Source organism: Myzus persicae, unplaced genomic scaffold (genome assembly GCF_001856785.1).
Source record: "Myzus persicae strain clone G006 unplaced genomic scaffold, MPER_G0061.0, whole genome shotgun sequence".
Taxonomy (NCBI): Eukaryota; Metazoa; Arthropoda; class Insecta; order Hemiptera; family Aphididae; genus Myzus; species Myzus persicae.
The window spans coordinates 273,952-294,334 of NW_019100604.1; the positions used below are offsets into that span (position 1 = coordinate 273,952).

The 20,383-nt window shown below is 29.2% G+C and overlaps 2 protein-coding genes across 2 annotated transcripts; one reads left to right on the forward strand and one right to left on the reverse strand.

The window, feature by feature from the left end:
• The first annotated feature begins 3,643 nt into the window (after positions 1-3,643).
• On the forward strand, positions 3,644-8,560 carry LOC111036241 (ATP-dependent RNA helicase DDX42). Its single transcript, XM_022318207.1, has 14 exons — positions 3,644-3,846; positions 3,925-4,069; positions 4,175-4,275; positions 4,361-4,463; positions 5,137-5,434; positions 5,504-5,643; positions 5,710-5,938; positions 6,011-6,279; positions 6,347-6,497; positions 6,691-6,783; positions 6,846-6,979; positions 7,037-7,144; positions 7,213-7,335; positions 7,400-8,560. The coding sequence occupies exons 1-14, from the start codon at positions 3,644-3,646 to the stop codon at positions 7,514-7,516; spliced, it is 2,214 nt and encodes a 737-aa protein (XP_022173899.1). The 3' UTR covers positions 7,517-8,560.
• A 731-nt stretch (positions 8,561-9,291) lies between these two features.
• LOC111036231 (citron Rho-interacting kinase-like) lies at positions 9,292-19,099 on the reverse strand. The gene is made up of 26 exons (XM_022318198.1): positions 18,687-19,099; positions 18,380-18,555; positions 18,115-18,296; positions 17,828-18,041; positions 17,416-17,608; positions 16,101-16,315; positions 15,663-16,040; positions 15,496-15,605; positions 15,138-15,420; positions 14,804-15,046; positions 14,546-14,656; positions 14,208-14,468; positions 13,978-14,139; positions 13,668-13,862; positions 13,399-13,593; positions 13,080-13,292; positions 12,808-13,013; positions 12,496-12,732; positions 10,995-11,424; positions 10,762-10,915; positions 10,457-10,682; positions 10,230-10,378; positions 9,998-10,174; positions 9,773-9,931; positions 9,547-9,685; positions 9,292-9,442 (listed from the first exon to the last, which is right to left on the reverse strand). Exons 1-26 carry the CDS (start codon positions 18,874-18,876, stop codon positions 9,331-9,333), a joined length of 5,310 nt encoding a protein of 1,769 aa, XP_022173890.1. The 5' UTR covers positions 18,877-19,099; the 3' UTR covers positions 9,292-9,330.
• Between the last annotated feature and the right edge of the window lie 1,284 nt (positions 19,100-20,383).

Consider the following 20,383-nt stretch of genomic DNA (forward strand, 5'->3'; position numbering starts at 1 on the left):
AAAGCCGTCCAGGATTGTGTCTTGTTAGATTATTAAAATAAAATAAAATTGTACTCCCGTAGTTTTTCTGGTAACGCCAACAACGGATAATGGAAAATGAAGTCGTAATAATCGAATCATATTTTATTTTCATATAGATAAAACCGACATTTTATATTTTTATCTCTTCTATAGACTATTACGTTCTATGTTAAGAGAGGGTATTTAAGATTATAAATAAAATCGAAAGGAATAAAAACGATACGAAAATTATCACTTTACAAAATTTAAACTTAACTTTATATAGTGAAACATAATATTAATACTTAATATTCAATACATGACATATTTCTCCACGTTGATCCATTTTTTCGGTGTTGGCCGGGAGCCCCATTTTAACGATTAATTATGTCATATGGACAATTTTATAAGCTGTAGCGTGCTGTAGCTGTCAATTCAAAAAAACATTCCGGAACTCAAAAATTAAATCATCAAAACATTTTTAAAAAAAAGGGTTTTTCCAAAATGTTTTCGTAAAAACCTTCTTCTGACCATTACGAACAATTAAAAAAAATTTGAGCCAAATCGGTCCAGCCGTTCTTAATTAATGAATTTTTATACATTTTTGGCTCCATATTTATGTATATAGATTTATGATAACTAATGATTTTCTTTTAGTGTATATTAAAGAGGCAAAGATGAAAGAGCCTTAATTAAGGTTATTATTATTTATTAAGGTTCTCTAGTGTACCTATACCATTTAGAACAATATAGAAGCGACACTCGATCAGCTGTTTTGGTTTTTGTTTACCTGAGATGAGATCCACGAATTAAGATATCTTAATTCGTGATGAGATCTGAAGTCTGAACCATAGAAACGAGGTTAGGTTATTATTTTTTTCATACCTTTGCTGGGTACATAACACGAACTAAGATATCTTAGTTCGTGGTACATATAACATAGGGACAATTGACTGTTTACTAACTTTGCTGAACTCAATAACGAATTACCATAGGCAATTTAAGTTTTCACCAAATATTTATAGGTACTATGTTTTTGTACAAGTCATGCAATTTTAAAAATATGTTGAAGTTTTTTCAGCTATTTATTGGAATGAGGAACTTTTTATTTATTTTCATTTATTAGGTATCAATAATTTTTTGCTCAGTCAATACACTTAAAAAGTTAATTCAATATTTCTCGTAAGTATTTTATCTATAATAATGACAAAAATGTTCATGGGAAAGTTTAACATACATTTTTTGTGAGCGTTCGAAATTAAATTTATTCCACATTGAAATTGTAAATTAACTATACGTATATTGTTATCCTCAATAATTTGACATATTTTATTGTAGGTAATTTAAAAAACAATAACCGTATAGGTACTTGAAATTGTTCAACAAATTTTTATTTTACAATTTTCTATACACTATACAATTTTCAAAATATGTTGACTTTTTTGAGTTATCTATTTGAAAACATTTAAATAAAAGAACCAAATGTTTATTTAAATTTTATATACTTATAACTTATAAGCAGTGCTGGAGAGTTGCAGCATTTGCTAATTATTATTTATTTTTGGCTCTAGCAGATAGTGCCACAGAAACTCATGTCAACATTATGTTACAATTATCTCAAATATTAAATTTGAAAATTCTGTTTTTTTTTTTTGTACTTGTATTATTTTAAAAATGAGGGAAATATTTTATTCCTATGTTTTAAATTTATTGACCAGTTGTCCAGAACACACTATTATTACCATGTATTGCGACAAAGTTGCTCACAAAACTCATATGACATATTTTAATACGTGACTCGCGCTGTAAATATTATCACATTTTCTTATACTTATATAGTTCGGGCATAGTAAAGTCATGTGTGAGGAACTGGGGTGGAGAATATTGGGAATAATAATTTGGGCAGATTCTGAAGCTGATGGAACATGACCGGGGACAACTTTGGAGCAGAAGTTGTCGAACCAAACATCATTTTCATAGCATTTATGAGGGTTAATACAATTGTTGTAGCTCTTGGCAGTGGTCCAGAGGTGTTGTATTGAATGAGAAGGGTTTCGACTTGAACAAAAATCTTTCCAGTTTTTCCTCTTTTCGCTTTTGAGTAGACACTAGACGGGTGGTGAAAGCGCATGCGTTACGATATTTAAAGAAGTCAGACATGGACCCTGAGCGTCGGAAGTTTCTAAAAAATCGTGTTCTACTATTTACGGCTTCGGTACTGGAGGAATTCCACCAAGGGGGGAGGGAGGGTATAAATTGGTATTAGGTCTTTTTCTAGGGATTGTGGATTCAGCAGAATTATTAATGGTATTGGTGAGAGAAGAATAAGAAAGAATTGAAGAGTTGTTATTGGTCAGAGAAGCTAAGTATCATTATCATTATCTATGTACCTTACCTATAATATATATATATATATTATATACCTATTACCAAGGCTGGTCAAACTAACGATTTTTTTTTACTCGATTAGTTAAATTATTTTAAAATAATAAAGTTAAGTTAAGTTAAAAGTTACTCATATGTTTTCGTTAACTCGTTAAGATAAACGTTAATTTAAAAAAAATAACTTTTAAGTTTTTACCAAAACAATAGTCAATTTTTTATTTATATAACACAACATTTTTTTTATTAATATATGAATACTTTTTTTTTTTTTAAATTATTTTCATTATACTATACTACCTGTATTCTTAAAACAGTTATAACATAAAATTTTTATTTTTTTATTAATACATGAATACTTTCAATTTTTCGACATTATTATGATTATTATTGTATTATACCAATACTTTTATTTTTTATTATTTATTTTTTTTAAGACAAATATTAATATAAGTACGACAATTGATACTAGAAAATACGTAATATTGTGATGTTTAAATACTATACATGGACAATGGACATAAAGTATATAATACATATATGTAATATATACATTATTGTATGGCCGCAATTCGTACGTATCTCTCATAAACCCGGGCCGCAACTCGTACGCTATTTAGGAATTGGGCCGCAACTCACCAACACCGATTATAAGTTATAACCACGGACTAAGTCTTCTAAGTCTACTAAGCCACTTAGTCCGTGGTTATAACTTACATATTTAATATCCTTACGATGGCCCTTTCGAAGGTCTATTATGTGGCCTTGAGCCCTTAAGGCCTTAAGGCTCAAATCGATGTTCAACGCGGACTAAGATAGATTAGTTTCTATAAAGATATTAAATAATATCTTCTATAGATAGTTCAGCTTCGTGCTAACCTGCAATACGTTTACTAACAGCACGGACTAAGTACATCTTAGTCCGTGGCTAACAGTAATTCTATCTTAGTCCGTGATGTTTACAAATCAGTCTGGGGTGATATGCTCTGTTATGATAACGGCCGATAAGCTCGTTTAATTGTCGTGATAAAAATTGTCAAACAGTACGCACGATTTGTCCCGGTCGACGGCGGTACGCGTTAACGTGTTGACTTAGTGTTATATTCATTAACTATTTTAGTTATAGATTGTTATGTTGTATTCTTTCTGCTCAGCCAAATAATTTATTAATCACCACAATTACAATAATAAGTAATTGTTACCTAATCTTGTTCGGCCCGTTATGGTAATCTTGTGAATCCTTTGGACATCCGACAACACCATGCACAACAACAAGATGAATGATAAAATATCGTTTTCGTTCAACTCCGGTGGACGATCGTCGTCGTCCCGATCAGTCGCTATACCTCCACCTGCAAATAGTGGACTCAGTAAACAAGGCTACTCCACTTTGAACGCCATAAACCATTCGGCAATCTCCAACACTTGGGGTGTGCCAAAGAAACGAGCAAAAACTGAAGAAGAGTAAGCGAAGTTCACACACTCTCCTACTGATAGTTTTGGTATCATTTTGCCTGACTCTGAACTCTTATGTTGTTTAAGGTATTTTGAAGATGAAGATGAACAGCAACAGCCACAACTCGAGTACATTCCTGCGCCCGATAGTCCATCTAATAAAAAATCTGACTGCGAATCTGATTCATCTGAAGACCCATTAGATGCTTTCATGGAAGGATTAGAAAAAGAAGTATGTTACGCAAATTTTTTGGAATTGAGTATATAGAAAAATTTGTAGGTAATTCAGGTCTGATTTCCTGTCCAGAATAATAAAAAAAATAATTAATTTTCTAAGGTAAAAAAAGCAAAAACTTCTAACAAAAAAGAAAAAAAGGAAGATGAAAAAGGTATTAGACAAGACATCGAAGAAGAGGACATTGAAGAATCATACTACAGGTGTGGAAAATATCTTACACTTTATTCTAATATCTAGCATTGCTCAAATAACTAAATAATAACTTATTTTCAATCATGCTGTTAGGTATATGGAAGAAAATCCAACAGCAGGTCTTGTTGATGAAACTTCAGACATAGAAATTGATTATGACGAAGATGGTAATCCTATAGCACCGCCAAAGAAAAAAGTTGGTACCAAATAAGTGATTCAATTTCCAAAATTATCATAGTTAAAATCATATCTACTTTACCTAAACCTTTTTACTTAATATATAAATATATATTTATGGTTAAATTTTCAATATATCAAAACAAATATTGCAATCATTAGTTTTTGAACTGTTAACTACTATATTTTAAAATAAATGATAAGTAGCGTAAAAACTATTGGTTTTTATAGTGATATAAAGTATATATTTTTAGTACAGTAAGATATAAGTTAAAGCTTAACATTTTTACTAATTATAGGAATAAATCATTTACTGTAATAAAATGCATTAGTTATTCAAGCGTGTTTTGCTTGTTGCTAAGCTCTTACTCTTATCATAGCTCAATTATTGAAAATATCTAATTTATTCAATTTTAACTCTTACTCTCTAACTTAAAAATTAAAAATTGTTTATCCTTACTTAGTTTTCACATCCTCGTTTGCTGTAAAGCCTTTGCTACATTTAAATTGTTATTAACTAAAGAGCTAATAATTTTCGCTTAATTTTGATTCATAACTTAAAGAAATAAATGCCACTGATAATTTTGATTTATAATAAAATCTATTTACTTATTTTAAAAATATTTAAACATATTCATATGTATTTAGTATTCATTATATATTCTAATATGCTTCTATTTTTTTTCCCATAGGAAATAGACCCTTTACCTCCCATTGATCATTCATTAATCAAATACGAAAGCTTTGAAAAGAACTTTTACACTCCACACAATGAAATATCATCTTTAACTGTGGATAAAGTTATTCAACTACGTAAGACTCTTGGTCTCCGAGTAAATGGGGCCGATTTACCTTATCCAGTCACATCATTTGCTCATTTTAATTTTGATGATGCCCTTATGAAAATTATTCGCAAGTCTGACTATGTACAACCTACACCAATTCAAAGTCAAGCAGTTCCTGCTGCGCTTGCTGGGCGTGATATCATTGGTAAATTTAAGATATTTTATAAGAACTTTTTTTAAATTAATATTTTTAACTTATTATAAACATCTATAGGTATTGCCAAAACTGGAAGTGGTAAAACTTTAGCATTCATTTGGCCAATGTTAGTACACATAATGGATCAACCAGAACTGAAAGAAGGCGATGGGCCAGTTGGTTTGATATTGGCACCTACCAGAGAATTGTCTCAACAAGTATAAATCAATAATAAAAAATAAATTGTTAAAAATCATTAATTCTAAATGTGTTTTGTTGTCTAGATCTATGTAGAAGCAAAAAAATTTGGAAAAATCTATAACCTGAGAGTAGTGTGTTGTTATGGCGGAGGTTCAAAGTGGGAACAATCCAAAGCACTTGAAGGAGGTGCTGAAATTATAGTAGGTACTCCTGGCAGAGTAATCGATTTAGTAAAAATGTCTGCAACCAACTTAACTCGAGTAACATTCTTAGTACTAGATGAAGCTGATAGAATGTTCAATATGGGTTTTGGTAAATATTAATGTGATTTTTTATCAAGTATTTATGTGACATTTTTTAAGCAACGTGTTTGTTAATGTCTAGAACCTCAGGTGCGTTCCATTTGTGACCACGTGAGACCTGATCGCCAAACATTGTTGTTTTCTGCCACATTTAAAAAGAAAATTGAAAAGTTGGCACGCGACATTCTTACTGACCCTATAAGAATTGTTCAAGGGGATGTTGGTGAAGCAAACACTGATGTAACACAAGTTATGTTGGTCATGCCACAGAGTGACAAGTGCCAATGGTTGTTGGATAATATAGTTCAATTTACATCAACTGGATCTATTCTCGTATTCGTTACTAAAAAAGTATGTTCAATTTTGATATGAAATAAATAAATAAATGAAAAATATAATATATTTGGATAACTTATAGTTGGACGCAGAACAACTAGCCAGTACGTTAGCTCTAAAAGAGTATGAAGTGTTGCTGTTACATGGTGACATGGACCAGGCCGAGAGGAACAAAGTAATAACGAAATTCAAAAAACAAGAAGTCAACATAATGGTAGCTACAGATGTTGCTGGTAAGATCATATATTTTTATAATAATACATTTAAAATACAAATTAATTAAGAAACCAGATTTGTCCCAAATGAAAGAAATTATCTTGGAACAGATTTCTCTTGATTTCTACAATTTGCACTATTATGACTGTTTCAAATGCGACAATGTCCATATGACTAATATATTTTTATTGTTTTTCTTAATTTATGTAGCTAGAGGTCTAGATATAGCTCATATCAGAACAGTTGTGAATTATGACATAGCTAGAGATATTGACACACATACACATCGTATTGGAAGAACTGGTAAGATATTTATCATTTGTTTGCTTAACAGATTTATTTTGTATATAAAATGTTATTTTCAGGTCGAGCGGGAGAAAAAGGTACAGCATTTACTCTAGTCACACCAAAAGATCACGAATTTGCCGGTCACTTAGTTCGAAGTCTTGAAGGTGTGGGGCAGGAGGTTCCCAAACCACTTATAGATCTTGCCATGCAGGTAAAAAGCCATCATTGAACTTAATTGAAACTATTATTCAACCATGTATTATTCTAGAGCTCTTGGTTCAGAAAAAGTCGTTTCAAAGGCGGAAAGGGTAAATCAGTAACTGCCGGGGGCGCAGGACTGGGATATAGAGATCCGTCAGGTTCCAATAATTTTTCGGTTAGTAGTGTTCTATTTCAACAAGTTAATGCCACTGATATTGAAACATAATGAATTTTATATTGTAGGCATCGAGTTCGTATCAGTGTCCAAAACCTGCAGCTACAGTACCCCCAGCGTCAAAAGGGGGTCCCGGAGCAGGAAGACTGTTGGCACTAAAAGAAGCATTTAAAATGCAATACCAAAACCAAGTAATAAAATATTTATACTGCTTTATTGTCGTTCATGTATTCAATTGTATTACTATGATTACAGTTTAAAGCCAGTGAAGATCACACTTGGGAACAAACAGTTGGATCAAGTTCATCTGTAAAAGTGCATACGGGTCCATTAAAAGAAAGAAAAGCTAAAAAAAACAGATGGGATAACTGAAAAGTTTATTTATAAGTGACCATAATTTGATTTTGTTTGATCTTAAACCTATTTAACTATTTAAATCATAAGACCTTATAATGACTTAAGTAGTTATCTAATTAATAAAAAATGTTCACACATTTTTCAACTGCAAAATTTAATTTATTTTATCAAAAAATTCAAAATCCGTTCATTAATGATATATTTTGTGTATACACATAACTTTTACAACCTGTCATGTTGTCATCAGAGCTGGCTTTAGGCAAGGGCCAGTGGGTACCGCATAAAGAAATAACCCCAGAAATTAAGTCCCCACCAACATCCCATGTGTGATTGTGCTAGGGTTTTCTTTTGGGGACTAGATTTCCAACATCATTCATTAAGAAAATCGGGCCTCGTGCATTTGTTTGACATTTGGGGCCTCACTATTAAAAAATGATATTCTAAGGCCTTGCCATTAACAAATTGTCCCAGGCCTATTGCTCTACCTTAAGGCTGGCTCTGAGTCATGTCTAGTATTCTCAATTTGTAAACTCACTGTTATTCCAATCTATATTATGTAAAAAATGAATAAAATTAATCAATGCTTATAACTGTAACTGTTATAAGATTTTGCAAACAATAAATTAGTAACATTCTCATCACACGTATAAGACATAATTTATTATTTGTAACACATTTTAAAATGGAGTAGTTATTAATTGTTAATTAATCATTAATAATGATTCATTATAGTATGATCAACAAAAAGTGAGCCCTGATTATGATTTACTTACGGTTTTTACAATATTCAGAGGTCTACGTTTGTGAGTACTGAGCACATATTGAACTATGTCCCACAGAGAGACCGCTACTCCCCTGTGCATTCAAGTGACATTTCAAAGTCTAATTTCTCTCACCATGCAGTTGCCCATTATGCGCGAATTATTAGTTGTTTTGGTTGCTACCTAATTGCGCTCTCTTGTTGGACGGACTAGGATCATCTTACAACTTACACGCATTTTAATTACCATATAATAATGTTAATCAAATTCTGAGAACACCATAAAAACTTATGATAGATAATTTATTTTACTCTGTAAAACAATTGGAGTAACTTCAATAACAAAAATTGATAGGTACACGAATATCACGGTTCACTTTTTGCTGGCCGTAATACAGTACTGATTTTGCATTAGGTATATAAACTAATAACAAAAATAAATTATTTCAATATTGAATGTTCAATTTATTTAGTAAATATGTAGTTAGTTTTACTTTTGTACAAATTTAAATATTTTTGTATTGTTTTATTTTGTCTTTTAAGACTAAATTATTATTCTCATTAATGCTCTAAAATTCAAATGAAATAATTTAGTATTCATTTTGTTGTATGCTATTGAAATCTGTATAGTAAATATATTTGATTGTAACTATAACAATGTTTATTTATTTTTAATAATATATCTTGTAATACTTCAAGCTATATTAGTATTAAAAAGGTAATTTAATCACTAGTGTTCTTCATAACACTGAAAGTTATATTCAAAAATTTAATATTTTGTTTGATTAAATAAATCATCTGGATTTGACATGCAGTTACCAATTACATAAAAAAAACAAAGACCGGAAACAAATTATAAAAAGAAGTATATGTTTAATACAAAATTGTGATTAACTTAAAACATGAGTTTTGTATATAAAAAATAAAATAAAACAAAAAACAAATGGTTCACTATCATTGTGAAAAATACTTATAAATAGTAAATAGAATAAATAATACAAAGATAAATCTAGATTTAAAAACAGTTATCTAAATAATAATAATAAATAATAATTATAAAAACAAATTTTTAATTACTGTTAAATTGTATATTAGGGTTGAAGCAAACTTTTTTTTGATTTTCCTCTGGTTCATCTAAATTTTCCAACATGGAAGAAGTAAAACTGAACTCTGATTCATCACTGCAATTTGGATTTTTATTAAATTTATGTTTTTTTTAAATATTACAAAAAAATGTACAAACTATTTAGGTACTTAAAATTTACTTTTTTGCAAAAACACTTACTTTGTGTCCTGTGTGCCTAAGGTGTCTAAAGTATCATTTGAAGCGCTTGAGTTTCTAATAATTTTAGATGGATCTAACTGAAAGATACTACATGTACCTTGGAAATCATTAGTGTTTGTCAAACAAATATCGCTACCTCCTAAAAAAACAGAATGTAATCAATGATATTGAAATCTATATTCTAGGATTCAGATGTAATTAATTAAAAAACTAATGTATTATTTACTTAAGAGTTTAGGACAGTTTATGGTCAAAACTGCTTTATCTTTGGGCTGTTTAGTAGATGTGATGCTCCATGTGTCTTCATCCACACAACATGACTGGGTAATTTTTATAACCGAAATTTCGGATTCAGATACAATTATTAAAAATGGCTTTTTGAAAGCTAAACAAAAACAAATTATTAAAAGTGAATTAAATGATCGGTATTAAATTTCTGGATTATACATACCAAAACTTTTTGGACTGTATGGCCACTTCATTTCACCACCCCGTGTTTTCTTGCCATCGGAGTCTACAAACACTCCATACACATTGTAACATAAAAGATATTCTTTATTTCTAGTCAATTCACACACAAACATTGGTCGATAATCATGTGACTTAGCTACTGAATCCGTAAAAAATCCTGAAAAACAATATGTTTAATAATCGAACCACTGGCTCAATTTGAAATTGCTTACTTTTACAACTAAAATTTTCTGTTTCAATTTTGTAAAAGCTGTTGGTTGTAAATATAATTCCATTGGGCATAAAGCAAATGCAATTAGTTGGGACATTGGTTTTCAATATTTTAGTTACAACAAACTGCGTATCAAGCCATTTTAAAACCCTTGGGAAATTAAAAAAATTACAATATAAATGGTTACATTATATTATATTATATTACATTAATCATTTTATTACTTACGTAACACTATGTTCAGATCCTATAACTACCAACTCATTACAACGGGAAACTGCAATACAGTTAATTTCTTTCAATTCAGACATAGTTGTATTGTTTTTAGATGGTTGACTATTGCGTATTTCATCTACAATACGAACTACTTCAATAACTGGTTTGGACATATGACTTAATTCCGAATTTAGGACAACAGTTCTCATATTACATTTTAGCAGTTCTTTAGTGGTTCCTAAAATACAGATAAATATAATATAAATACATACAACAAATAAAAAAGAATAAAAAAAAAATGCTTTACAAGCACATACCAGCAATCATTAAAACCAATTGAAGTTTTGGCAAGAATACAAAGTCATTGACTAATTTTGGTCCAACTATAGGGACGAGATCGTGTTTAACATGTTCGTTCTCAGATTTTATATGGACTGAAAATAATCCTTCAACAGCACCTAATAAGAATACCTATAGAATCCATATAATAAAAATATGATAAATATAAATACATATAATGCACAAGAGTATCACTAGAGTATAGACTTACACTTTGTGATATTTGATGAATGCAGTTAACATTAAGTAATTTATCCTTATGGAAGGTGTATATAATATCTTTGTAATCATGATTTTGTTGTGATTGTGCGGCACATTCACAATTATCCAAGAACTCTTTAATGATACTCAACCAATTCCGTTTTTCAGACAAGCTAGACACGATTATGTACAAAAAAAGGGTCATCCAACCAGTGTTTAAGTTGTACACTTCAATTTTAAACATCTGATCATAATCTTCATTAGAGTTTTTGTCAAATGTTGAATCATTTGATTCTGCCACATCAACAACTTTAACAATATTTGATGACATCATCAATGGCAGAGTATAAAATGGTTGTGTATCATATTTATCGTTGAGAATAAGAAGTACCCCTTGTTCAAATTTAGCATATTTTCGATCCCAAATCTGTTTTGTATTGCTAGAAAAAAAAATAAAAAAAAATGGTTACTCAGAGAAGTAATAAATATATTTCCAAAACAAATTTAAAACTACTTTAATGATCAATGATGTCCAGAATTCTTTTAGCAGGCTTGATAAAAAAAATATTATGGTTAAATAATCTAGCATAACTGTGGTAATTACATTCAAATTCTTTAATTACCCATGATTAACTTTTTATTTTTAATAAGTAGATATGTATTTCAAATTTCAATATATAAACACAATCACTTCAATTAATTTGTTACAACAACATGTTGTTTTGGCAATAATCTTGGATGTTAATCTAATCATGATTATTCAAACATAGAATTTTGATTTTTGATTTATGTGCACAAGTAAAAATAAAAAATGAACAATATTATTATAAAACTCATCAAATACAAGATGAATAGCTTAAAAATTCAAAAATATATTTTTACTTCTTGAAAAAATGAGTATACAATACACATATTATTATCTATTGTTAAATTTTAATTTTTTTACCCATATGCTTGTTAATGACATCACTTTGATGGTTTAATTTAAAACTGAAAAGTTGATTGTCGTTTTAGTAATTAACTTAAGAATGAAAAAATATGAAAGTAAATTGTAAAATTTTAGAAATGCATGTACTTCTGTTACGTGCCAACTGGTAGCTATGGTCAAAGGTGACTGTACTAGACAGTTAAGGGTGTCATATTAAATTTGCAATAGTATTAGGTATTATCTAGGCACTATTTCCTTTCGGTGATTATTCAAGTCCACATTTTCCCCCTTGGATATGTGTGACTTAGATTTATTTACTTTATTGAATATCAGGTTTATGAGCAATATACTCTTTACACTGCTCTTAGTGTGTTTGTGTTGTTAATTGCCATACCTACTTTAGATGTGTGTTGTATGTGGTTTACAACTCTTATTTATAAATAAGTAAAACTTTGGATTCTTCAAAAAACAAGTGCTTAGTATTAAAATAATTTATATAAATATTAAATTTAATAGAAAAAAAAAAATGGTTTTAAATTCTAAAATAAATAGTTTGGAAATATAAAAACAATTAAGCACTTACTCCCAAATAGTAACCCATGATTCAATCTCAGACTTTTTCTCATTATCGTTTAGAATGGGCGTAGTTGTTTGTTCTTCTTTTTTTATAGGAGTGCAATCAGGTAATAACTCATGTGAACATGTCACATGTGTAGAAACCCTACATTCTTGACATTGACTAATTTGTTGCCTACTTACAATTTCAGTTTTACAGTGTGAGCATTGTAATCCATCACGTTTGCATATCTTTACTTCAAACCTAAATTTATATTATAAAATAATAAATATTATTAACATATTGTGGTTTTAAGCAATTATGAAAAATTGAACTTGCTTATGAAATGACTGAAAATTAGATAATGTGTTAGAAGTTATTTTTTTATATGCAGGCGAATTAGCTTCAAAATTAAGACAAATTGGCACTAAAGGTGTTGTTGGACCTTGTGTTTTCATCATGTTCAATTCAGCTTGAGTTTGATAAAGTTTATTTGCTAGATCTTTAGATTTACTTCTTTCAGAATTCAATAGAGATTCAATTTCCTAAATAAATTTGTAATGCATTAAGAAAATAATAACCGAGGATGAAGAGAGAAATAATAATTTTACTTTTTGATCAATATTTTCTTTGTTTTTACCACTGAACAACATATCACCCAAAGTTCTCTTCTTTTTAGTCACTTCATCAAACTTTTTTTGTAGAAAATCAATAAGCTTTGTTTGCTGGAGAATGGTAGCATCTGCTTTTATTAAACGTTCTTCGTAATAAACTTTTTGTTCCATCAAACCATTCTTATATTTTGAAATTACATTCTGCATAACCTAATATATGAGAATACAAATTGTAAGTTCATTTGATAAATAAAATTAGTATACATAATATGGTAATTAATAAATTATCATAGATGAACTTGATATTTAAACTCACATTTGAATCTTCAACCATTGCTTCCAACTGAGCAGTTAATCGAACGTTGGCTTCTTTCAAAAGCTGTTTTTGACTAATAGTTTCAGATATTTCAGCCTTCATTTTATTCAACTCCTTTATGACCTTTTCCGATTCAATTTGTAATGTATAGAACATTGTACTTTTGTCTCTTAAATCAGAGTTGACTTCGTCTAACTATAACACAAGTATTAGAAATCCATTTTTTGTCGTTACACAAATAGGTACATAATTAATGCTTAAATATATACTTGTTTTTTCATTGAGTCGATCTCTACATTTTTCTCATGGATTCGATCTGATAATAATTTCAACTCTTCTTTAACACTATCTTGCACACTTTCATAAGTTTTTCCCCTACTTTCAGCTAAAATTCTCAATGATTTTTCTTCATTTAACATTTTTTTTGTTTCACGTAATTCATTTCTTACTTTTTCAATTTCATTCTAGGAACATAAAAACACAATTTTAACAAGCTGATACGTGTATTAACTTGCAGGAAAAAACTTTATATAATTATAGTTATGGTGGCGAAATCTAAATCATTAGCATAATATGCACCTGTTTGGTTTTAATGTCTTCCAAAAATTGTTTTTCTTTGTTTTTAAAGGTTAAAATAGTATCTTCAAAGCTTTCAAGTTGCTCATCTTGAACAGTAACCAGTTCTTTTAATGTCTTAATATTTGTTTCACTTTTATGAAATTTTGTTTTGTACTCAAGAATCTGAAATGCAAAATTAATTTTTTAGTTATATAGGAAAAAATTGATTTTTTTGACTGAACAACACTTACTTGTCTTTCAAGAGAAGATTTTTCACTTATTTGAACCTTAGATTCATTATTTATCCTAGTTAATTCATTACTTAACCTTTGGTGTTCAGCTACTTCTTTGTCATATTTCAATTGTAATGATTCTAATCCTTGATTGAGATTTGCAATATTATCCTGCAATAACTTTAGTTCATCTTCTTTATTTTTAATTTGCAAATTATTTTCCTCTTGTAATTTAGCAATTTCTTGCTTGAAATTATTTCGTGCATCTTTGTGATACTCCTAAAATATTATATTGGTAGTTTTATTATTACTAAAAAAAATGTATGAAACATGTCTTTGAACTGAATTATTCTTACTCTAAGACTACTCATATTATCTTCCATTGTTTTGTTTTTTCTTTGAAGTATTCTTAAGTCTATTTTTAAATCACGAATTTCTTGTTCTCGATTTCGCAACTCTGTTTCATACTAGAACAAATTAATTAATTTAAAACTTAACAATAGTGATAAATAAAAAATATTTCTAAATATTCAAATTGCTTGAAAAATAATTAAATTACTAAAAGTACCTGTTTAGTTATATTTATTTAAGATAATAGAACATAAAATATTTACCTCTTTTTCACTTTCTTTTTCAGAGATAGCTGTTTCATGTTTTTCAAAAGAAAGTAAAGATTCACTGTTAAGACAACAGTTTTGTTGTTGCAGCTGAGCCAATTGTACGTGTAATTTTTCAATTTCATTATCTTTCTCACGAGTTACACAATTCAATTTTGATTCAAAATCAGAAGCCATCTTATTACACATATTTTTATGTTCAGATAGCATAGCAAGTTCTTTTTCTGTAAACTGGGCAATCTAAAATTACAAAATCATATTAAAACAAAACAATAAGTAGTTAAAAGGAATTTTTATAGGTACTAGGCACTTAACAATAGCACATACTTACTCTTAAATTTAAACTATCTAAATCTTTTTCCATAACAACTATTTTTTTTTTGAGACATTGATTATCTGTTTTTAATTTGTTTTTTTCAACTTCATAAGCATCTTCTTTAACTTTCATTTCAGATATCAATGCAGAAACATGATTATCTATACTATTTTCTTCAGTCAACTGTTTTGATCGGCGAACAATGTGCTTTAATTTAGATTTAAGTTTTATAATTTTTTTATTGAGCTGTTCTTCATTGCTTTGATATATTTTAATGTCATCTTGGTGTTTTCCAAGTCTAAGAAATAGGTTATTAAATATTTAGGAAGTGTTTATATTGAATTAATAAGTCTAAAAATAAAAAAAATTATACTGTGATTGTAATTCATTGTTCTGGGCTTGTAAATCTTCAATTTGTACTTTTAATTCTTCAATATTATACAATTCATTAATTGTTTTAATTTCCCATTTATCAATTTCATTCTAAAAATATTATTAATGATAATAAACATATGAAAAATGTACTAACTGACCACTTACTTTAACCATTTCTGCTTGTTTTTTTTGAGTAATATTATTAATTTCCTCATGACTAGTATCACTAGTTTCACTGATTTTGGTTAATCTACCTAATTCACTACTCAAGGAAGTCACATCTACATGCAATAAAACATTTTCTTCCTCCATTTTTTTAATCTTCCTTTCATTTTCAACAAATAATGAGTCGTATTGTGTTATTTTTTCTTCATATGCTTGTATTAAAACTTGAGCATCTTCTAATTCCTTACGCTTTACTTTAATTGATGTTTCTAGTTCAGGATTGTTGGTCATAAAATATGATTGATTTCGTTTTGATACTTGCATACTATATGTGAAACCAATAAATGGTAGATCTCGGCCAGAAAATTGTTTTTGTTTCTGCAAAACACAAAGTTAAAATTTTGGACAGTTAAAATTTAAGAATATTCTACAACTTACTTTAAAATCATTTATATTAAGTGCTGGACGAACACGTTCATGTATTGGAAAATTAGAAACATCATTATCAGACGAAAGTGACGGAATGTACGGGGGTACTTGGTCATGTAAGCTATTGAAATTTATTTTTGAAAAAATATCCAAATCTAACATCATGTCGACAGTAAATCTTTTGTCTACATGACATACTAAAGACTCGATCATCTGTCTATAAGCTGAAAATTGTATATAATTTGGATTATGAAACAAATGTTATATCATTATACAATGTGTTCAACAATTAGGGCAACACAAAATATTTCAAACGCATCACCCTAAATTTGATTAGGATTTTTTCTTAACAATACATCTAATTCTATTTTCGAAAAGTTTAAATTTTTAACATTTTTTTTCAATGCATGTGTAATTAAACAATTTCTTTATTCCCCTATTTTTGAGTTAAAATACTTAAATTTTTTAAGCAACTTTGATTTAGCCATATTGTATTTATCATATTTTAGATTCTGAGCAGTGATGAATGTATTGATGTTTACAAAGATTTGTTTTGTTGTAATTTAAAAATATTATTTGTGGGTACCAACTAGTAACTATTAGAGTATACTATTATATTTTATGTTAACAATGACTTAACAAATGTAATTTGGCAAAAATGAATTTAACCTGTAGTAGTTTTAACAAATAATAGTAAAATAAATTACTTTGATCACAATATCATCAAATATACTAAATTACTAAGTAATATTATAGGCTGGCCGTCTTTGCTTAGAATCATTTTTCGTTTATAAATGTTAAAAATTTAACACCACCCATTACAGTCAGTGACCCATTTGTCACCTACTATACAGCAGAGCGACATCCACTTACATACTTTTAGTCTATCTACAATTCTTCAATGTTCCGTGTGATTTTGTATGGTTGTTTTTAAATTCAAGTTTGTCATTGTTAGTAAAGCACATTTACATTATTTTTACCAAATTATTAATGTACTGTTAAAAATATGTTAAATACATTTTTGGCTCACTCATAGTAGGTTAATTTTTGAAATAAGAAAAAACTATTAGTCAGTTGCTTGAAAAATTTAAGTAATTCAAATTCAAACTAAAAAACGGCAGTTACAATTAAAAAAAAAAATAGCATTCATAATACTTAGTGTTACTCTTATTTTTGAACATACTGTATATTAATATATTATACATAATTTAACACTGTTGATCAATATCGTAATATTCATTCTCAATTAACAAAATCAACTTTAATGTTAATAAGTGATAAAGGTGGTGTTTATTATTTTAGGTCAGTACATTGAGTTACTTACATGAAGATACTTTCAAATAAGAAGGATACTTCAATATATTGTCAAAGTTTAATATATTTGAATAAATAACTGCTTGCTGTTCAGAATTGAATGGAGTATCCCCCGTTGCCATCTCATATGCAACAATACCAACAGACCACAAATCACATTGGGGTCCATAACCTTCCATTGATTTTGAATTTGACTGCATAAACTGTAAGTAAATATTCAAGTATAAAATATATATTATATACATATTTTAAACAAGAATAGTGTAGACTTTCCAATTCTTTATCAAAAATATTCATATCTATCCTAATAAAGAATTATTTTTGTTTAAGAAATGTTATTTGTGTAAGAATACCTGTAGCTAACACTTATCATTCAATTTGAAAACAAATTTTAAAATATTATTATTTAAATAAAAAATTACTATTAGGACTTCTGGTGCTAAATACTCTGAAGTACCAACAGGCATACGAGCACATATTTTTCCATCGCGGTTAAGTTTTGCTGAAGAACCAAAATCAACTAATTTCAAATGTCCAACACGATCTAGCATCATATTTTCAGGTTTAATGTCACGATGAGCAAACCCCATGGTGTGCAGATGTTTAACGGCCAATAAGAGTTCTGCGATATAAAATCTATAAGATAAATAATATTGACTAATAAGCACACACATTAACATTAAAATACTTTATTCGATTTGACAATTACTTTGCTGTTTCCTCAGGTAATGTACCATTAAACTTATCAATTAAATTTGCAAAATCTCCACCTGGGTGATAGTCCATAACTAGGTAAAGATTTTGAAAGTCTTGAAAAGCATAATGCAATTGTGTTAGAAAGGGAGAACTTGATGATGCCATAATATCTCTTTCATATTCATAAAAAGCAATCTGAAATAGTAAATAATTTGACATTTTAACATAATATAGGCGAATCATTATTTGCTAAATTTAATGATAGTTATTTTTATTACATCTCTGTGATTAAGCAAATTATCCTTTTTCAACACTTTCATGGCAAAAATATCTTTTGTATGTTTCTCTATTACTAATTCTACGTCTCCGAAATGTCCTTTGCCGATCACTTGTTTGGATTCAAAATCCAAACGGTTGACTCTGAGGGATTTCAACTCCGGTATCGCCATTTTAACTGAAAACGAAAAGTCATGTCAATCAACAGTTACGCAAACACATTGGATAAGTGCAAATGTACAACAGCCCAATTAAATGAAGAGGTAGGTACATAGAACGTTCTCTCATTTGCCGACGACCGGAGCTTACATTTGTTTACGAAATTCGTGATCAGTGGATCGCTCTTCATGAAGTCGTTGTTGCATTCGTCGAACAGCAATATTATGGCGTCGAACAGCAGTTCCTTGTTCAGAGCCGTCGAAGCCATAATTGTCGGACCACTGAGCACTTCGCCAATGCGCATTGATCGCACCGATATAGATTCGGTTGCCGGTTCCATCGCGAAATGGTCGTCGGCCTCATAGAGTAGTATAGAGACAGACTACGGGCTGTCGTAGTGTCACACTAATTGCAGTATTCGCACTGACACTCGGAAATAGCTTGTCGGAACTCGGGAACCACAAAAGCAAATACGCCGATAACTCAACGTCTCAATAACTGAAATCACGGTAGTACTGAAATCCGAATAACGAATATTATTTCAATTTTGCAGCTGGACGAAAAAAACCGTTGCGGCGACTCATGGAATGAACACTAAACGCGCACGACCACGACGCGCGACGCTATCTACCGGTTAACTAACGACAACACTCGACAACAATATTTTTATCGATGCTTATACAGGTTATACTACTATACTTTTTTTTTTTATAGACAAGAACTGCGTATAAGTATACGCACAGCATTATGCATGTGCACGGCTGCGTAACATCTCGCAGTGATGTAGTCTGTCTTTACGAAAAATTACAATTATCTATACAATATCTATATTCTAATATTCTATATATTATCTCACCCTTCTACTCCACACTACCCTTTTTACGAGTAATCGAAAAACGAATTCTATGTTGTTACGCTTTCCACACACTCATCGCTTGTTTATAGTAGGTAGTCACGAAATGACATTATTTTAATATTATTTCAAGAAAAAAATCACAAACATGTACTATAATATATACATTATATATATTTATATACATATATTTATGCTTTGCAAATTACTATACATGGATTCTCCATAAGTTTTCCTACTTTTAACAAAAATAAAGTGTACAGGTCACAGAAAAGTCAAATTAATTTTTTACGAATGTTTAAAGTTTTAGATATTAGATATTCACCAGTAAATTAACAAATTCTCATACAATGATCTTATATGGTTGTTATTCAAAAACTAATAATTATAGGTACTTGAAATTTTCATTAAATGTTTATTTTATCATTTTCTACATGCATGATTAAGTTTTCAGCATATTTGACTATTTTTAAGTGATTTATAAACATTTGAAATATTTTTAGTTTTTTATTCTGTAAAATATCAATAAAATCGTATTCGTTTGATCAAAAAGCTTGAAAATGTTATACAAGGCTCCTGATAAATTGTAACAACAGCTGTTGAAAAATATTAATAATACATAGCCACATTTTTTTTTCATAAGCATTCTAAGTTAAAAATGTAGGAAATTTAAAATTCACAAAAAAATTATTTTGTGGTTAAAAATGCATACAACAAATTTCAAAGCTTAGGATTGAAAATCTAATATAAGGTTGCACGTAATTAGTTAATTGCGTAACCAAAAAGTATAAAATTCCATTCTTATTGAAGTTTTTCCAGTACTTCGATACTAACGGGCCCGTTTGTTTTGCACAAGAAAAGTTCAAAAATATTTAAGAGATTAAGAGATGACATGTTTCACAAATAATGCAGATCGCATACTGCCGACTACGGTGATTTCAAGCCCAACAGAAGGCTTAAACTCATGGCGAAATGGCTACGGCTAACCGGCCAC